Source organism: Pleurodeles waltl, chromosome 3_1 (genome assembly GCF_031143425.1).
Source record: "Pleurodeles waltl isolate 20211129_DDA chromosome 3_1, aPleWal1.hap1.20221129, whole genome shotgun sequence".
NCBI classification, from domain to species: domain Eukaryota; kingdom Metazoa; phylum Chordata; class Amphibia; order Caudata; family Salamandridae; genus Pleurodeles; species Pleurodeles waltl.
This window is the reverse complement of record NC_090440.1, coordinates 368,694,503-368,714,382: the sequence shown is the minus strand read 5'-3', so window position 1 is coordinate 368,714,382 and position 19,880 is coordinate 368,694,503. Positions and strand designations below refer to the sequence as shown.

Genomic DNA, 19,880 nt, shown 5'->3' with positions numbered 1-19,880 from the left:
AGTGATGGTGAGAGTGAGTGGGAATAAGGGACTTGGAATAAGTGAGAATAACTGAGAATGAGAATAAGAGTTTGTGCATGGGAGAGTGAGTAAGTATGAACGAGCAAGAGTATGAATGAATGTTAATGAGAGTGAGTGAGAATGAGTTAGAGTGAGTGATAATGAGCAACACTAAATAAGAAAGTCTGAGTGAGTAAAAGTGAGTGAGTGAGAAAGCATGACTGAGTCAGAATGAGAATGAGTGAATAAGTAAGAGTAAATGCAAGACATTGAGAATGAATGAGAGAATACAAGTGATTGAGAACGAATGAGAGCGAGTGTAAGTGAGTGAATGAAAGTAAGGGTAAGACAGAATGTGGTGTAGGTGAATGTGGTGTGGGTTCTGACATACTCAAAGGTAATTCTTGACTCCTGTAAGCACCAACTGCAAAATGCAGGCACTGGCATACTGAAGGCAATTTTTAACATAGGAGCACCCCTGAAAAAAAGCCCTTGGTTTGAAAGGATGGACTCACTTGTAACTTTGCTCACTTGCTACAATTAAGGGCAACTTGACCAGCCTGAACTCTGCTGACATTTGCTGGAGTGAGTTCCTGATATGCAAGAAGTGCCTGTGCAGGTTGTGGACACTAGGCCTGCACCAGTTAAACTCCACCTAAAAAGAAATAAGAAATTCTAAAGTTTTGTGGTCTTTGTCATCATGAACAGGCCTGTTCCCGCTGAGACTCTGCTACCCATGATGACTGCAATATGAAGCTCTGGTGAACCTGACTCCACAATACAACGTCCACCAGCAACGACCGGTAACATGAGATCTGCACTTTGCGCTGAAGCAATGACAGGCCGCTGTGACTGTCAATGCGAAGCTCCAGCATCGACCATCCGAAATGCCCGACTGACTTCGAATTACAATGATGACAGCCCACATCGCCGGGCCTGCTCTTTGGGCTGCAGGGACAACCATCCACGGTGTTCTCTCTGCTCCTCCAGCCTCCTCCATGGCAAACTGAGCTGACAAGGATTACGTTTGCTGCATAATTGGGGCTTTTATCCCCCTCAACCAATAACTTTCTTACACGTTACCTATGTGTTGACAAGCTTGAAGGGAATTATATACATCGATACTCACAGTGAAAGTTGATCTGAGCTTGCAGTGGTTCATGAAGACACTTGTATAAACAGATTTTCTGAGCATTATCAAGATGGCATTTTTATATCTTCTATTCCCACAGGAAGAAAAGCCCTGGATAATTTCCTGAGTGCTACCAATTGATCCGGACTATATGACTGCTAACAAATGCATGATAACATGGTGTGAGTGCCATTGTTTCTTTATCTATAAGAATAGTGGATTTCAAAGTTTGAGAGGTCTCCAGCAGGATCATAGGTCCTGAAGAAATTGGCAAATATAGTTTTTAATGAAATATCTATGATATCTAAGTGTTCCCTCCATGAGGGGGGGTTAAGCCCACCAGGTGTTTACCACCATGCCAGGTGCGTATCTGATGATCAGGCATGCCACATGATTAACGTGTGGGTGAGGTTCCATATATAAGAAGGGAAGCATTTTTTATTTCTATACATTGGATCGGGAATAGCTATTTGATTAATGTGTTATGGTCAACCTCTTTGTTAGTATGATTATAATCAGGTAGGCAGACAGCTTAGGTCATATTGTCGCTGACTGCCCTTGGATCGCCCTAAGTTAACTCATTACCTTACCAAAGAAACTTGCTACTTAATGGCCATCATTATAACCCTGGTGGTCTACAGACCGCCAGGGCTGCGGAGGTGATCTGACCATCACCAACGTGGTGGTCCGACTGCTTTGGAGGCGGTTAGACCGCCACGTTATGACCATGGCGGTTTGGCCACGGTCAGACTGCCACCACCGCCAGTCTTCCTCTACTGGAGGGACTGGCAGTGCTGGCGGTCCTAATCTGCCAGGGCAGCGATGCATGCAGCGCCACCCTGGGGATTACAAGCCTTCTCTCTGCCAGCTTTTACGTGGTGGTTGCACCACCATGCACCGCCCATGCACTCGGCATGGGTAGTGCAGGTGTCCCCATGGACAGCCCCTGTTGCACTTTTCACTGTCTGCTATGCTGTTGCACCCCAAGAACCACAACATTGCCTTCGGCTCCATTATGAGCCAGCGTCAATGTTGTGGGCTGTTCACTGCTGGGCCAATGTTTCCACCCGTTGGCCCAGCAGGGAACTTGTAATGGGTTACGCAGGAAGACGGCTGCACTGGCGGCAACCTGACCAGACGTTTGGGGGGCGGGCGGGCGTTTCCCTGCACCAAACTGAAAATGACCCCCAATTTTCTCCAAATTAAGCTGATGTGGTCACAGGCATGTGCTTGTAAACATTTCCTTTGCTGCATTTATCCACTGTATTAAATAGAGGGGTGCCTGGCAATTGGATATCTGTGCTATGTAAACGTCTCCCTTTGGTCAGGGGTAGTATGGGAAGCTATAGAGCACATCCTCTCTTAAGAGTGGAAGGGGACATCTCTATTTAGAGTATTTTGTCAACCCGGGAAAACCTGAACCAGCCGCCTAGGTACTTCAAGCACTGAGAAACATGCCTTTATTCTTGACTCAAGAACCGATGAGCAGAGCTGTTGGCACCAACTGTCCTAAGCCATAAGCGTGGATACTGAGTCTGTGCAGCACATCAAAGGTCTTTGTCAATGCAGGCTTCATGTAACTTCTGGATCGGATGAAAATGTCTGTGTTCAGAATGAAGATGGTATGCCTTGTTAGCCACATTCATTCTCAGTTGTGTATCTTCTGTGAACGGTGCACTGCCTCCTACGGTCCCGAGACCAGTAGGAGAACTATGAGAAGCCGGTGCAACGTGACTCAGATCATAACAAGACTAAAAGAAGCCCGGAGATACTGGGGGACATTTTTCGGCTTGAAACTGGAAGTATAGCCATCAGCAACATCCTAGCAAACCCATATTTCTACAATTAACCCAAAGACCACACCAGGATTTTAGACAGTAGCTAATGATGTTAAAATATTCAAAAAGCGGACTGAAATAATACACTATTCCTCATTTACCTTAACACGGAATACAACCAATCCCAGATGTCTCTTGGCAGGTATTTCAAAGAGTTGATCACTACTAACCAAAGACTCGAAATATTTGGCCATCTCCGTGCCCTGAAAATGAAAATATACATAGTAAATTATCTTGTACTTACTTTTAAATCGCTGTTTGTGGTTCGAAGAAATTGTTTGCTAAAGGACCTCAAGAAGCAATAAAAAAAACTTTGTTCACTTTACTTTCCATTTTGTATGGCATGCACATTTAAATAAATTATGTTGGCAGTCAGAAAGTTCAATTATCAGCGTTATTTTGTACCTTTGTAATGGCGCGCACGGCATGAGAGCAAACAGTGGTACTATGCACTAAGGCCCTTATTAATAGTTTTTTTGCCCCGCATTCGCGTCACTTTTTGGCGCAAAAGGAGCGCAAACTTCCAAAATATAATTGTATTTTGTAAGTTTTTGCATTAAAAAATTACGCAAATGCGGCGCAAAAAAGTATAAATATGGGCCTAAGTGTGTTGTATCTGTGCTTAGATCTAAATTCTTACTTGCGAGACGTTCTTCTTCTAGTGACACTTTCTTAGTAATTGTGTTCCTTCTTGCTCTATTCTTATTTCGCTTTTTCTGGTGCTGCCAATCCATACAAGCTTCAACAATAGTCTACGAGGGCCAGAGACATCCCGGATTTTCATGAGCGCCATAGACATATGTGAATGGTTACCTGTTATGGGTATTCTTTATAAGGCAAGCTCAGACCCCCCGGACCGAACGCAAGCCTGCCATCCCTGTCATATACACCCCTTTGAACTTTGATTCATATTGATTCTTTGAGCACATCTCTTGGGAACTGGCTGATTTTCTTGGCTGTAAATGTGATTGCAAATAAACCAGGTAAGATTTGAAATTCTAAAAACCTTTTCTGGTAGTTCACAAATCTTATTGTGACGTAAACATTATTCCCTATGAGGCAAAGAACCCTGCCCTATTTTATCCTGAGTGCCTTGTCTTTAGGCTAGGCATGTCATGTGAAAGGGCCTCCTGTGCCGTCGCCTACAGTCAATCAATCAGTTTCCCACCTTCTGGCTGTGTTCAAGAAATTGTTACATCTGCAGCTTTAATAACAAGGCAGCAGACTCAAAATCCTATCATACCATCACCACGTAGATGCAGGACCATCTCCAACAGGAGGAGGCAGGGGTTCAGCTTCCTCACCCCCTACAAGTAATGGCAGCTACCCCCTCAAGCAGTCGCAACACAGGTAGAAATATTCAATAGGAAGACATTTTCTGCTGCCTTTGGGGGCCATCTACATTCCTTTAAGGGAGACCGGCACCAGTGGCATAACACAAAATGATGGGGGTTCCCTTGCAGAATGTGATTTGGGCACAAAGGCTCCCATATCTCACAGATATTCATTGGCATTGGGCTGAATGAGAGCACCCTGAAAGGTTGAGGGCCCACTGAAGTGCTGGGGGGCCCCTGTGCTGTAGGAGCATGAGCTACATCCCTGTCCCGCGCCCCAGGGCTCCTGGTGGAGCTGACCCTGCTTTGATGGGCTCCAAATAAGAAGAACAGCAACAATAAATGGCCAGAAACAGTTTAGATTTTAAAAAATGATCCGAAAGTAAGCGAAGTATTGGAAACAGACATGAACATAATATGCACTTTAGGTGTTCATTGGACAATTATCTGTATACCAGGACATATGAAAATACAGATATGCTGATGTTGTAAAACACCTGCCAATAAGCAACCCATACATCGGTTACCAAAGGTATACAAAAGTTTCACATACATGTCTTATGTGTGACTGAAGATTCTTCACTCCAAAAGAACGAATAACGAACCACAGCTTCAAAGATCGAAATCTGCGGCTTAGTGGAATTTGCCAGTTCTGTGTCAAAAAATATATAAACAATCAAAGACATCAGTAGTACACATCAGTTAGAAAGCAGTACGTTAGGAATCACTTATAAGTTTCGAGACAACCACTAAGGATTCGCCAGTGTACATTGTAACCATCTGGGTCACACTTTCAAAGCTACAGATATCACAGACTAATCACTCCGGTAATTAAAGCATGAAATAAAGCACGTGTAAGTGATTTTATATGGTATTTACAGTCAGAGTTCATGGGAAGTTGGGAAGCAATGGATCTTGGGAGATGATGATTTCCAGCCAATCCTTAGGTTTACCATTTGGCTCCAAATGTCTAAATTCATTAAAAAACTTCTGAATGAACAGCCATAGGAAACAAAATAGTAAATAAAAAAGGTAATAGGTAGCCTTGTATTCATTCATGCTGACTGTAATGTGCTTAGCAGGATGGCGGGCAAAGACATGGAAGCTAAGGCAGAAAGTGGGTTGGACGGAATAGATGTCACTTATTCCGAGGCACACCAATAGTGGAACAGCAGGTAAAGGCCTCGCACGGCGGAGCTTGGTTTGACACGCTGCTGCTCTCAGTAGTTAGGCAAGGTGCAAGCATCCCCCTTTATCTACAAGCATATATTATAGCCTTAGAACCCGCCGTAGCGGGCTCTACCGGCTATTAAAGGCCCGCTCCCCGCGTTAAATGCCCGAGCCGAAGGCCGAGGGCATTTAACAAGGGAGAGGGACTTTAATAGTCGGTAGAGCCCGCTACGGCGGGTTCTAAGGCTATTAGAACATTCTGCCACTCAGGGCAGAATGTTCTATTAAAAAAAATAATGTTCACGGAGCCCGAGGGGATTAAAATCTCAGCTGTTGCTGTGAACAAAGCGAACATTGGAATGTTGGCGCTGCGGGCTTTTACCGGCCAGTAAAAGCCCGCAGCACTCCATTGTTTTCAATGGAGCTACCAACATTCCAATGTTCTAATTATAAGTAAAAGGCATCTACATCTCTTATTTGTCAAGGCAGTGAAATGCATATAATAAAAACGTAAAGCGAACACCAACCAGCAAGACTAGGAATTGAAGTAAGAACTCACCTCTTAACATTACCTTCCTCTTCCTAATCTACAAGCCCAACCCGCCAAGCACGAACATTACTTTGAAGCTTGCGTACCAAGGGACTTTAACTACACTGAGCTGAGGCCACCGCGAGCATGGGGTGGGGGGTGGAAACGAAAATGTTTTCCTACATTTTTCAGATGTGAGCATTCGCTTTACTAAAAATATATATACATTTCAAATCACAGCTTCCATCCCCTTGTGAGTTGGTGCTTTTGTAATTGTAAGTAAATAATTCCATCAAACTAGAAACAGAGGGAATTTCATTTTCTGTGTCATACTGAAAAAACTGGGTCTTGACTTCATCCAAGACCTTTAGTAGTTCAGTAAAGACGGTGTCTTGACATGGTTCTAGCTGTGCTTGAGAGTTTCTGTTCATTTCTGCATGATGAAAGGTGTTTTATAGCAGACCGCATGAAGTAATTGTAGGGGAAGGTAGCTGGGAATCGAGGGCGAGAGGAGAGTAGTCTCCTTTATCAACTTCTGGTGACCCAAAGAGCAACAGAGACTCTGGAGATGTCCCGGTACCACCAGACAGACTCCTCAGGAGGGGAGTTATTTAACAAAAACTATACTTTCGCTAGTTATTGTGAACTTTGAAGACAGCCACACAGAACAACTCACATTTGTCATCATTGAAAGTTAGTACCATACATATGCACTGTGGTTGAAAGAATAAGGGATCAATGCCAGAATGTTTTCTTGTTCACTTTGTGAGTATCACTGTCAGCCAAGGCTACTGTTGCATCCTCCCCAGCCTGGTAGCAGGCGCAACAACACACCACACACAGAGCTCATTGTTAATGTCTTTACTCATCAGTGTACAACATTTACCTAACTCTCAATATCTCAATAACTGTTAAAGACCACACCCTGACGCCTCCCAGAATATTTACGTAATGTCCTTCATAAGTCCGTCCCTAGTCACAGGATCTTGATGCTTGCAGTTAGAAGACACTACATTTACCAAGCTCATACTGATACACTTGGGCTGTATGTACCCATTATTTTATTTGATTGAGTAGGACATGTGCAGCTAGATGTAATCATTGCCTCAAACTCGTAAGTGCACATCTTTATTTCCCATTTTTAGTGAAATATATCTTTATCTGTTTACCTTTTTCAAATGAAACATTTGTAATATACAGGGAGTGCAGAATTATTAGGCAAGTTGTATTTTTGAGGATTAATTTTATTATTGAACAACAACCATGTTCTCAATGAACCCAAAAAACTCATTAATATCAAAGCTGAATATTTTTGGAAGTAGTTTTTAGTTTGTTTTTAGTTTTAGCTATGTTAGGGGGATATCTGTGTGTGCAGGTGACTATTACTGTGCATAATTATTAGGCAACTTAACAAAAAAAAATATATACCCATTTCAATTATTTATTATTACCAGTGAAACCAATATAACATCTCAACATTCACAAATATACATTTCTGACATTCAAAAACAAAACAAAAACAAATCAGTGACCAATATAGCCACCTTTCTTTGCACGGACACTCAAAAGCCTGCCATCCATGGATTCTGTCAGTGTTTTGATCTGTTCACCATCAACATTGCGTGCAGCAGCAACCACAGCCTCCCAGACACTGTTCAGAGAGGTGTACTGTTTTCCCTTCTTGTAAATCTCACATTTGATGATGGACCACAGGTTCTCAATGGGGTTCAGATCAGGTGAACAAGGAGGCCATGTCATTAGATTTCCTTCTTTTATACCCTTTCTTGCCAGCCACGCTGTGGAGTACTTGGACGCGTGTGATGGAGCATTGTCCTGCATGAAAATCATGTTTTTCTTGACGGATGCAGACTTCTTCCTGTACCACTGCTTGAAGAAGGTGTCTTCCAGGAACTGGCAGTAGGACTGGGAGTTGAGCTTGACTCCATCCTCAACCCGAAAAGGCCCCACAAGCTCATCTTTGATGATACCAGCCCAAACCAGTACTCCACCTCCACCTTGCTGGCGTCTGAGTCGGACTGGAGCTCTCTGCCCTTTACCAATCCAGCCACGGGCCCATCCATCTGGCCCAGTCTTGACGTTTCAGCTTGTGTGTCTTGTTCAGTGGTGGTCGTCTTTCAGCCTTTCTTACCTTGGCCATGTCTCTGAGTATTGCACACCTTGTGCTTTTGGGCACTCCAGTGATGTTGCAGCTCTGAAATATTGCCAAACTGGTGGCAAGTGGCATCGTGGCAGCTGCACGCTTGACTTTTCTCAGTTCATGGGCAGTTATTTTGCGCCTTGGTTTTTCCACACGCTTCTTGCGACCCTGTTGACTATTTTGAATGAAACGCTTGATTGTTCGATGATCACGCTTCAGAAGCTTTGCAATTTTAAGAGTGCTGCATCCCTCTGCAAGATATCTCACTATTTTTGACTTTTCTGAGCCTGTCAAGTCCTTCTTTTGACCCATTTTGCCAAAGGAAAGGAAGTTGCCTAATAATTATGCACACCTGATATAGGGTGTTGATGTCATTAGACCACACCCCTTCTCATTACAGAGATGCACATCACCTAATATGCTTAATTGGTAGTAGGCTTTCGAGCCTATACAGCTTGGAGTAAGACAACATGCATAAAGAGGATGATGTGGTCAAAATACTAATTTGCCTAATAATTCTGCACTCCCTGTATTTGCTCCCGCACATAAATGACGCAACAGGTGAGTGGGTGTCAGCTTCTTTATTTCTCTCTCATAGGCATACAATCCCCTGCATGAGGACCTGACCTCCTCCCTCGCAATATATATATATATATATATATATATATATATATATATATATATGCTTGTGAACAAGGTCGGTGAGACTGAAATGTGTAAAGCTTTTTCTCTGCCAGAATGAGCAATTTTCCATATAAATATATGCCAGCAGAGTGACCTCTGAGTGCTGTTTATGTCTTTTCTGGATAAGTAAGAAAAGTAGAAAAGTAAAGAATCCTTTGTTGAATATATATATATCTTCTGCCAATCCTCATCTACTTCCTTTCCGGAAGTCCCACCTTGAGGTCAGCAGCTAGGCAGCTAACCTTTCTGACCTCTCAAGTCATTTATGCATGACAATACAGCACTGATTATATTGTGACTCTCCTAAAGGTAAAATTGTCACTCTTCATTAGGACATGCCAAAATGCCTTCTACGAGGCTGTGACGAAACAATGCATTCTCTAGCTATGTTCTGAGCTGAGCAAAATGTAACAAGACTTTAGCGGGGGACATGATGGCCCATTTCCTCATGGGCTAACTCCTGTATACCCTGGATCAGGCCAGCAGGCTGTCAGTGATCTAGGTATCTGCCCCATTTGTTGGTGTGTGTGTGCATTTTAAGTGAAACAGGGCTGGTTTCAACATAAAGATCTGTTCAAGGGAACCTGCATAGCTCACCCAAGACCTCTTCGTGCAGTGGTACTGCATGAGCTTTGCATGTCTCCTAGATAAGCCTTGGCTGCTCATCCACAGCTACCTCTAGAGAGCCTGACTTCTAGACACTGCCTGTTCTACACTAATAGGGGTTACCTGGACCTGGTATAAGGTGTAAGTACCTTAGGTACCCACCACACCAGGCCAGCTTCCTACAACACCCAATACTTAGACTAATATGGACAGATATATGTCAAGAAATTGAAGCAAACACATTCAAAGCAAAATGTCATGGGTGAAAATGTTTACAGAAAAACCACCATGGTAAATCAACTGCTCAAAATACTGACCTGCCAGTTTTAAAAGAAATTGTCACCATGTGAAAGATGGAAGAGGGGTCTCAGAGGGGAAGGGGTCTAGATAGGGGACAAGAACCTGAGCCTTTCAGTATCTTACTGAACATGAAGTGCTTCTGAGGAGCCAGGTTAATTGAAAAAGGGCGTGGCTGTCTTCTGAACACTGTCCTCCCCAAAAAGAACAAAAACCTGTAAGGTGGTGCTGATGTCTGGGCAGGTTGCTAAACACCCCAGCGACATCAGCTGTACAGAGCATTGACAAAGGAAATGAAGATCATTCTCTGCAGGGGTATCATGATATTGGCACCAGGAGACTGTGTGAAGGTAGCTGATTTGGTGTGTCACACGGTGCCACCATGTGAGTTGGCAGGTCTGAGAATAGGGTTCTGTGTTATAAAGATTCTGAAAGGCAGCCCCCAGCAAATCAGAATAGCTGTGACAAGGACTGACCACATTTCACAGTGGGCCAGCAATCTTGCATCAGCTCCTGGGTAACTGCAAGATATCATCCGGTATTTTTTGTGGGGGGGTTTTAGTGTGCAGCAAGGAGGAGCAGATCCCCTTGTGATCCACGTCCTCTTACAACGGATTTAAAAAGTATAATTGCCCAACCCTAGTCAAGGAATGTGGAATAAGCACTTACCATGTAATCAGTGGCAGCTCCTGAGTTTGCATGCCTTAGGTAGATGGGGTTGACAGTAAAGGTCTGTTGTAGTTTGTATTTGTCTCTGACCCTGTTGGAGTAAACAATAAATGTGTCAGAAAATCATAGGAGACTATGGCCCTCATTCTGACCTTGGCGGGCGGCGGAGGCCGCCCGCCAAAGTCCCGCCGTCAGGTTACCGTTCCGCGGTCGAAAGACCGCGGCGGTAATTCTGACATTCCCGCTGGGCTGGCGGGCGGCCGCCTTCAGGCCGCCCGCCAGCCCAGCGGGAAAGAGGCTTCCACGATGAAGCCGGCTCGGAATCGAGCCGGCGGAGTGAAAGCTGTGCGACGGGTGCAGTTGCACCCGTCGCGTATTTCACTGTCTGCGCAGCAGACAGTGAAATACTTGTAGGGGCCCTCTTACGGGGGCCCCTGCAGTGCCCATGCCACTGGCATGGGCACTGCAGGGGCCCCCAGGGGCCCCGCGACCCCCCCTACCGCCATCCGGTTCCCGGCGGTCGGACCGCCGGGATCTGGATGGCGGTAGGGGGGGTCGGAATCCCCTCGGCGGCGCAGCAAGCTGCGCCGCCTTGGAGGATTCAATGGGGCGGCGGGACACTGGCGGGAGACCGCCAGTGTTGCCGGTCCGACCGCGGCTTTACCGCCGCGGTCGGAATCCCCATTGGAGCACCGCCGGCCTGTCGGCGGTGCTCCCGCGGTCCTCCGCCCTGGCGGTCTTTGACCGCCAGGGTCAGAATGACCGCCTATATTTCTTCTGCTGACTAATCGTTAGTATTCTCAGTGCTCTCACCAGAAGGCAGTGCAGTCAAAGTGAACCATCATCCACTTGGAAGGATTAAAGGTAAAGGAATCTGCATGTTCAACTCCATTTAGAAACTGTCTGAATTCTGGGCACACAAAGGCTGTTCCTGCATACGCAGCATCAATATGAAGCCAGAGTCCTTCACTGGCACCTAATGGAATGAAACATATTGATAACTTTATTTTCCTGACTTAAAAATGTATCTATTAGGCTGTCACTTACTACTGAGTACATAGCTAAAGATACATTTATTTCACTTCATCTTTATAATGGGCTTATGTCTTAACCAAAAAGAAACAGTCCTTTCTAAAGTTACCAACAAAAAATCATCTCTCTGTAAGGGCAACTATTGGTTGAGCAGCTCAGAAATTAAAAAGGGATAGGTCAGCATTAATTGTAGTATTTCCTTTGTTACTTTCCATCGGTGAGGTTTTCTTACTCTCAGAAAAAATATAAAGTTCATCAACCTACACAAGAACTTCCAGGTAGACAGAACTGTGTCTAAGGAAGTGCATTCGACTAAAATTGCGTAACTGTTTTTGTGCAGGCAATAGGAAGGGTGCCAGGACTTTCAGGTTGGATGGTAAATTCAGGGAAACCGGGTGCACTAACAGCACGAAAGTGTCACAATAATTATTTGCATGATGTAATCAGTGATAACATCAGTGATGTCACTGAACATTTCGTGAGAGATGAAATATGTGAGATCATGTTGGGGGGCACAAGTTCTAGTTAGCTCAATAAACTATTCCTGATAAATATCAGTGTTTTTTTAGTTCAAAATGTTACATTTTAACTGACATTTTCACCTAAATATAATGTCACTCAAACCTTTGTTTTTTTCAGTGACTTTTTAACGCAAAAAGTACTATATTATTCCCATACCTAACTATAACGTCACTTCAACCTTTGATTCTTTGAGTGAATATCGAGGGTTTCTTTTTTGTAAAGTAAGATGTTATGTTATTAACGTACCCACCCCCCGCAGGTGGCCTTTCGCCATACACGGCATGGAGTTGGGCACACGGTGTTGCTAGGGGCCAGGCCCTGCACCCATCCCTCATGTGCAGCTAACGCACATTGGACACTCACCCCATATTATTTTGGAATTCATTTTTCTAGTCCCTTGGGAGTCCCACTGGACCTAAGATCTGGGGTCAAGGGTTGGAGGATAGGTATTCCTACCCTGTACAATTATCTCCTTTTGCAAAAACCTTTTCAGGACAGGAGATCAAGTCCCTGAATTCTATAATGGCTGCCGCAACATTTCTTTTCATTCTATGGCCAGCCAATCACAGTGCTTCCTCTGAAAAAGGTCCACAGCCATTCAGAAACTACTGAACGAATTTACACTAAATCAGAAACAGCTTGCTGTCTGCATATGGATCTAGCTATCTCCCAAATTTGATGTAATTGTGTTGTGTCGTGCTGTTCAAAAATCCATATGGAAATTGGATGGGGCAATTGTGTTTTTAGGACTCTTCTCAACCTTGCCTAATGGCTTACCCTAAAACTTTCCAAGAAGAAATTAGGTATTTAATAAGTCACCCCTAAATTGCACCTCGTAGGCCCACATGACAGGGTGCCTAATATAAAAAAATTGGCACAATATATATTCAAAAAGTGTGCCCTCACCATGTCCGAAGGCCTAAAAGCTGTTTCACTTTGTAGGTTCATCTCCATTTTCCATACAAGAGGTCTATGTGCAATTAAAATATTAAATTCTACATCTCTGCTTGGGAAAATAATAGAGAAGTCGTTCCAAGGTTCAAAAGCGGATTAGAGATAACTTCATAAAAATATACTTTAACCTGCCTGAAGCAGAACCAGCATAAAACCAGTTCTATCCCTCATCATACCTCCAAACCTGAACTACACATTCTTGTCTGGAAATATTAATAAACCTGGCTTAGACTACAATGACCGACCTCTGAGACCAGAAAGGACAGGACGGTGTTAACTGTGATCATGTAGCAGTGATTAGCAGTCCGGTCAAGCTCCAGTTGCTGTGGGTGAGAGAGACATGCTGGATTCTGTCAGGTAGGAGCATAACTTATCTTCAGAGGGGAGTGGCTAAGGAGCTACACAGGCCTGCCTGGTTCTGCCATATTAAAACAAGGGCTCGTGGGTCATTTTTCAGTACAGCAAATATGAAAGGCTGCAAAAATGAGGTTGGGGACTGTGCTAAAATACTTAGGGCTGGGAGGCAGAATTTCTCCAATCACTGGCTAGTGCAGTGGATACATCTTGCACCTAAACCACCACGCCCTCAGACCTGTCAAAGACACCACCTGAAGAACAAGGCCCTTCTACAAGAAAGAAGATTTGTGACTCCTGGTGGAAGAAGAATATTTACTCAAGGACCAAATGACTACTGCTGGTCCCCAGACCCTGGAACTGCTCTTCAAGGGACAAATGGTTGGCCTCCTGTTTGTCTGCTTCAGGAACATAAAATCAGAGTGACTTCTGATTTTTAAGATGGCCCAGCTGACCACTGCACGTGGCATAAGCATTGCATGTGGTAAGTGAAGTATTGTTTGCATGGCAGTTGTGCAAGTAACAAATACATATCGTAGAGATGCCCCTTTGACCACAGATGAAGTTATTGCCTCCTGTTAATGCTGGACCTTTCAGCTGCCTTCAACACAGTTGACCATCCAACCTATGTCCTTCACTGGTACTCCTCCTACCTCTCCAACAGACACCAGTTTGCTCACATGGGCACCTCCAGATCACTAAAGATCCCCATTGTGTGGGGTCCTCATGGGTTCCATACTGTCTCTTGTCGTCTTCAACCATTGTGTGAAGTCAAATGGTGCTCTACTCACAGAAAAAAGCGTCAGCATTTAATTTAGCAATATACTAATGGTACATCAATCGACTTGAAAGTCTCTTCTGCTTTATACATCCAAATCCTCAAACACTGCTTGCACATCTTTCAGGCCTGAATGTCCAGCATATACCAAAAGTTCAACCTAACCAAGAGAGTAATCTTGAGATTTGCCATGGAAAAAACAAAATACAATACAACTCTGGCTCAATCATCTGAACCTTGATTTCTCTGAACCACAACCACAAGTCTCACCAAATGTCATGGCACTTGGCTTCTCCCTTGACACCAACTTCACCCTCGAGGGACACATTTGCAAAAAATAAAAAATAAAAAAATGCAAAGGCGGCCTGGGACAGGTCTCTCTTCTAAAGAAACCCAAACCATTTTTTCCAGAAGATGACTTCAGTACAGTTGATTTCCTAAGACACTCGCATCTGGATGGTGGTAATGCTTTACTCCATGGCCTCTCAGATTCCACACCAAATGCATCATTCACAAAGCCATCACAACCAAGACCCCCACGTATCCTGTAGACAAGTTTACCATCTCTGGTGATTCTCGGCACACCTGCAGCCATGACACCATCAGACTGCAGACTAGAGTGTGAAAAAGAAAAAAAAAACAGGACAACAAGCCTTTGCCCTCTATGTGCCTAGGATATGGAATAACATCTATGTATCCATCAGGATGGGCCCAATGCTGCTGCAATTTAGGAAAGAGTTGAAGACTCACCCGTTTAAAGAACACTGCATCCCAATGCATTAACCACCCACAACCCAGCTAGTTCTACTAATACTTGTTAACTTTAAGCTTGTCTTTGACATAGCACACAGTTCTGCTACCGTTTGGCTGGGTTTGTGCTATTAAAATATGAAATACATAAATAATTTAGAAATTTCTGTTTTTTTCATTTTTAATAGATTACTCTAACTACACTTTAACTGAATTTTTGTGAGTGCGCTTAAAAAATGCAGAAATTCAAAGCCTGCATTCACTGAGTATACTGTGCATAGAGCCCACTCTACAAGCAACCAAGCCCCATTAGGTGGGCAAGCACACATGATACGCAGCCAGCTCTTTCTGGGCTGTTCTTCACGGAGAGCTTACTCACCCAAGATACCCAAGCCCAGTTAGGTGGGTAAGCCACTAATATGCAGAGGCTTCCCCAAAAGGTTACTCCATCCACATACTGAAGCCTCCTTAAGTAGCCAAGGGCCTACTACGTACATTCAGGTATGTTAGTAATATTTTATGCTAAAAAAAACCTTAGAAATTCACTGAAAAAACTAAAAGTTAAACTGACATTATAGTTAAGGTCGTTAATAATTTGTTACTTTATATATTTTTTTAAACTAGAAATTCACAGAAAAAAACAAAGGTTAAATAAAGTAACTTTATAGTTAGGTCTGGTAATAATATTGTATTTTATGTTAAAAAACGTGAACGTTCAATGGAAAAACGAAAGGTTAAAGTGACGTATTATTTAGGTAAAAATGTCAGTTACAGATTATCATTTTAAAGTTAAAAAACCCTGAAATTCAGCAGTTAAAGTTTACTGAGCTAATTGTAACTTGTGTTCTGCCATGTAATGCTTATGACATCACATATTACATCACTCATGACATGTTCAATGACATCATTGACAACATCACTTATGACATCAACTGATGTAATTTGAGATGTCATGCCAGGTGGAGGGGGGTAAGTTATAGTTAGTTCAGTAAAATATGGTTGGTGAATATTCCTAATTCATATTTTCACTTAGCTATAACCTCACTTTGACCTTTGTTTTTTTCACTGACTGTATAACTCATGCCTCTGCCATGCAGGTCATTAATTTTACTGCAAATGTTGCAATGATATTGTCAATGATGTGTGACATAAGATGCAATTACTGATTAAATATGTGGGGAAATCAGCAGTACATGTAGAGGGTACATATGCACATGGCTGGGTCCAAACTGGTGTGGCATGGTGGGTAAAAAAAACAATGGTTTGGGATGCGGCCCTGAGCGATTACCAGTCGCTGAGATTAATTCAAGCATTCCATCCATCACCTTGTTGTTTTTGCATTTGCTGCCCTAAGTGCTCCAGGTATGCCCAGACGTGGGTCCCTGGCACACTGTGCCACTGGATTCAAGCTAGCCTGGCTAATAAAGGGCGATACCCTGAAACCGGTCCCAGGATGCTTGTTTCTGGTCCAGGGGGAATCTGGCCTAGAAATCTGTACTGCACTAATCCCATGGGGAGCAAGGTCAGGACTGATTTGGATATGGCTGGGTCCAAACTGGGGTGGCATGGTGGGCAAAAAAACAATGGATTAGCATGCGGCCCAGGATATTGCCAGTGGCTGAGATTAAGTCAAGCATTCCATTCATCACCTTAAAGGATTTCCATGTCCTTATAGAGAAAATGCTTTTCACAATAATTACACAAGGCCTAGTGTCTTTGTCATATCGTTTTGTAGGAAACAGACCAGAACAAGGATATCTAACATAATTTGTCCCATGAACCAATCAAGCTTTTATCATAAATTGCTCAGTCTTATTATATTGTGAATAAACTGGTAACTATACAAGTATGTGCACAATTACTGTTTACAGAACAAATGCACCCCTCTCAAAGGGCCCTAACAAGGATTATCACATTGCAAACCTTCAACCTCATGGGTTTGCAAGACATGTTGACCAACACCGCAACCTTTGCATGCTACAGTAACCTGTGGGGTTCCATGTAACAAAATACCTCTCTATAACCATTAACACTGTATAATAAAAATCTGCTTGTGACAGGGAGTGGGGCATGGGATATGGACCCAACATTTCCCAGATGGTAAGTGGGTAACAGAAGAAAGACCGAGAGGTGAGCGGTCTAGTGGAAAATGATACAAGATTGCCCAGAAGTGGAGAGGAGGATATGTCTGGGTCACCTGTAGGAAGGAAACAAGGAGGATGAGTGGTGGCAGCAGCATTTGGGAAAGAGGCAAGACTTCAAGAGGGCGTGGCAGAAGACAGAAGACAGAGCACCGGCTAAAGAAGGAGCAAAGGGGAAAATGCCAGAGGAACGGGGGTGGCAAGACCAACACAGTAACAGAAGAGAGGAGTGAGGCAGAAGCACATCGGAACTTGATGACAGAACCAGAGCTGAAATATTGACCGGAATGGAAAGGAGATGGTCCAGGCACCATTCAACTGTCAGACCGCCAGGGTTTTAATGTGGCAGTCAGACCGCCGCATTGACAGCAGTCCCGCCATCGCAAGTGTGGTGGTCTATAGACAATAGTATTTGAACAAGTTGTGAGATATAATTCCTGTTTCTGTTAATAGAAATCCTCTTAGAGCTCAAGGTCATGGCCAAAGTTTGAGAATCTAAAGTTTTAATATAGTACGGAGCATTGAACATAACTTTGTCTAAACAAGCCGTAGCCTCCTTCCTCAAGCAATAGAATCCAGAGAAGCAATGGCTCAACCTCAGAAGAGACAGAGCAAGCGATTATGGGTGGAGAGCAGGGATAATGGACCTGTTATTACACACTGAATTTCATTATTACATTGATATTACTATTTAATTGGATATAAAATTGTGATTCAATTGAGAAGCTTCTTTGTGAATTCATATTCAGGAATAGAAGAAACATTTTAGAGGATTATATTGTAAAACTAAATTGTATAATGTTTCATTATTTCAAGGATGATAAAACCATTAACGTACCTATTGTTATAGACTTTGATTGTGTGGGTGGAGACTTTAACACTATATTACATTCATTATTATTTGTTTGTTTCTTATACTTACAAATTGGTCCTAGTTCAATAAGACAGTCAAAGGCACAGACCCCAGTGGTACCCAAAGTTGCACAAACCTACAAACAGTAAAAGCTTTATGTGAATAGCACTAACATTAAATCTACAATAGGCACAGCATTCTTTACGTTTTCCAAAAATAGCTTTTCATAAAACGCTTACATTTTGTCATTGTACAATGTGTACTACATGTGCTAACACCAAAGATTTTTGAATTTCTGGAATTATCAAATTATTTTTAAACCTATTTAAACTTGTACAACTATTGCAATTAGCATTACTGTTATAAAATGCAGATTATATAATCCATAACAATTTTCTATGGTTAACATCACTTGAACAATGGCATATCAAACGTTTTGAAGAAACCATAGGAGAAACCAAGACATCAAATGAGAATTTTTGCAAACACATTTAACGACACAATGATAATGATATCAAGGTTATTTTACAAAAATCTACGAAAGCAGACTTACATTTAGGAATTTGGAGAATTCTAATGTGGTTACACTTAGAAATGTCCAACATATTTATATATTTCTGAGATTGAGTGGCCACCTTCCTAATCCACTGAGCCCTAACTGTAATTGTATTAAGTAATGAACGTAATGTGCATTTTGACCTGTTCTGTAAAACCCACTTTCTCCACAAGGAAAATAGTTTTTGCAGTAGAAAACCCCATTTCCTAACAGTGCTCTAAAATATGTAGGGGTTTCCTTTTCTTTCTCATCTTAGAAACACACTTATGCCCGTCTGTTAGACCTGATAGCCTTAGAGTGGACATTCCTTAACTTTTTGCCTGCGTCCTTCCACTTTTCTGATACTGTTTGTACTGGTTTTAGGATTCTGCGCACTTTACCACTGCTAACCAGTGAAAGTGCATATGCTCTCTCCCTTAAGCATAGTATCATTGGTTCATACCCAGTTGGCATATTTGATTTACTTGTAAGTCCCTAGTTAAGTGCTCTACATGTGCCCAGGGCCTGTAAATTGAATACTACAATTTGGCCTACAGCACTGGTTGCGCCACCCATATAAGTAGCCCCTTAACCATGTCTCAGGCCTGCCATTGCAAGGCCTGTGTGTGCAGATTCTCTCCCACTTCGACTTGGCATTTAAAAGTACTTGTCAAGCTCTAAACTCCCCCTTATCTACATATAAGTTACCCCAAGGTAGGCCCTAGGTGCTATGTAGTTAAAAGGCAGGAAATGTACATGTGTGGTTTATATGTCCTGGTAGTGGAAAACTCCTAAATTGGTTTTCCACTACTGTAGGGCCTGCTCCTTTCATACGATAACATTAAGGCTACCCTCTTATACTGTTTGAGTAGTAGACTCTAATCAGAAAGGGGTAACCAGGTCATATTTAGTATAGCCAGAATGGTAATACAAAATCCTGCTTATTGGTGAGGTTGGATTTTATATTACTATTTTAGAAATGCCACTTTTAGAAAGTGAACATTTCTCTTTACTTAAAATCTATCTGCGCCTTACAGCCTGTCTCCAATCCACATCTCGTCTGGGCCCGTTGACAGCTCCCTTGTGCATTTTACCCAGACAACCACAAACACAGGATACTCATTCTCACCTGCATTCATCTGCACACTGAATGGGTCTTCCTGGGCTTGGAGAGTGGAGGGCCTGCCCTCACACAATGGACTACCAAACCCCCTACTGATACCATGGCAGACAAACCTGTACTGAAAGGGGACCTTGTGCACTTCAAAATCACCCACTTCAAAGGCATTTTTGGCTATATAAACTGGATCCCTGACCCCACCATTGTACCTGAACCTGCAACCTGTCAAGAGGAACTCCCTGGCTGCCCAAAGGATTAATTCGGACTACTTTGCTGTGAAGGACTGCTGCCCTGCTGCCTTCTGACTTTGCTCAGAAGTGCTCTCCAAGGGCTTGGATTGAGCTTGCCTCCTGTTTTCTGAAGTCTCAGGGCCAAAAAGACTTCAGCTCTTCAAGAAAACTCCTTGTGCGCCGAAAACTGATGC

At 43.1% G+C, this 19,880-nt stretch overlaps 1 protein-coding gene across 2 annotated transcripts in view; it reads right to left on the bottom strand.

The window, feature by feature from the left end:
* The window catches only part of HDC (histidine decarboxylase), a 107,027-nt gene that overhangs the window by 14,532 nt on the left and 72,615 nt on the right, over positions 1 to 19,880 (bottom strand). For both annotated transcript variants that reach the window (XM_069222549.1, XM_069222550.1), the window contains 5 exons: positions 17,871 to 17,937; positions 11,231 to 11,393; positions 10,418 to 10,508; positions 4,858 to 4,956; positions 3,072 to 3,173 (listed from right to left, as the gene is read on the bottom strand). In XM_069222549.1, coding sequence (XP_069078650.1) covers positions 3,072 to 3,173; positions 4,858 to 4,956; positions 10,418 to 10,508; positions 11,231 to 11,393; positions 17,871 to 17,937 — 522 coding nt within the window. The remainder of the gene's footprint in view (positions 1 to 3,071; positions 3,174 to 4,857; positions 4,957 to 10,417; positions 10,509 to 11,230; positions 11,394 to 17,870; positions 17,938 to 19,880) is intronic.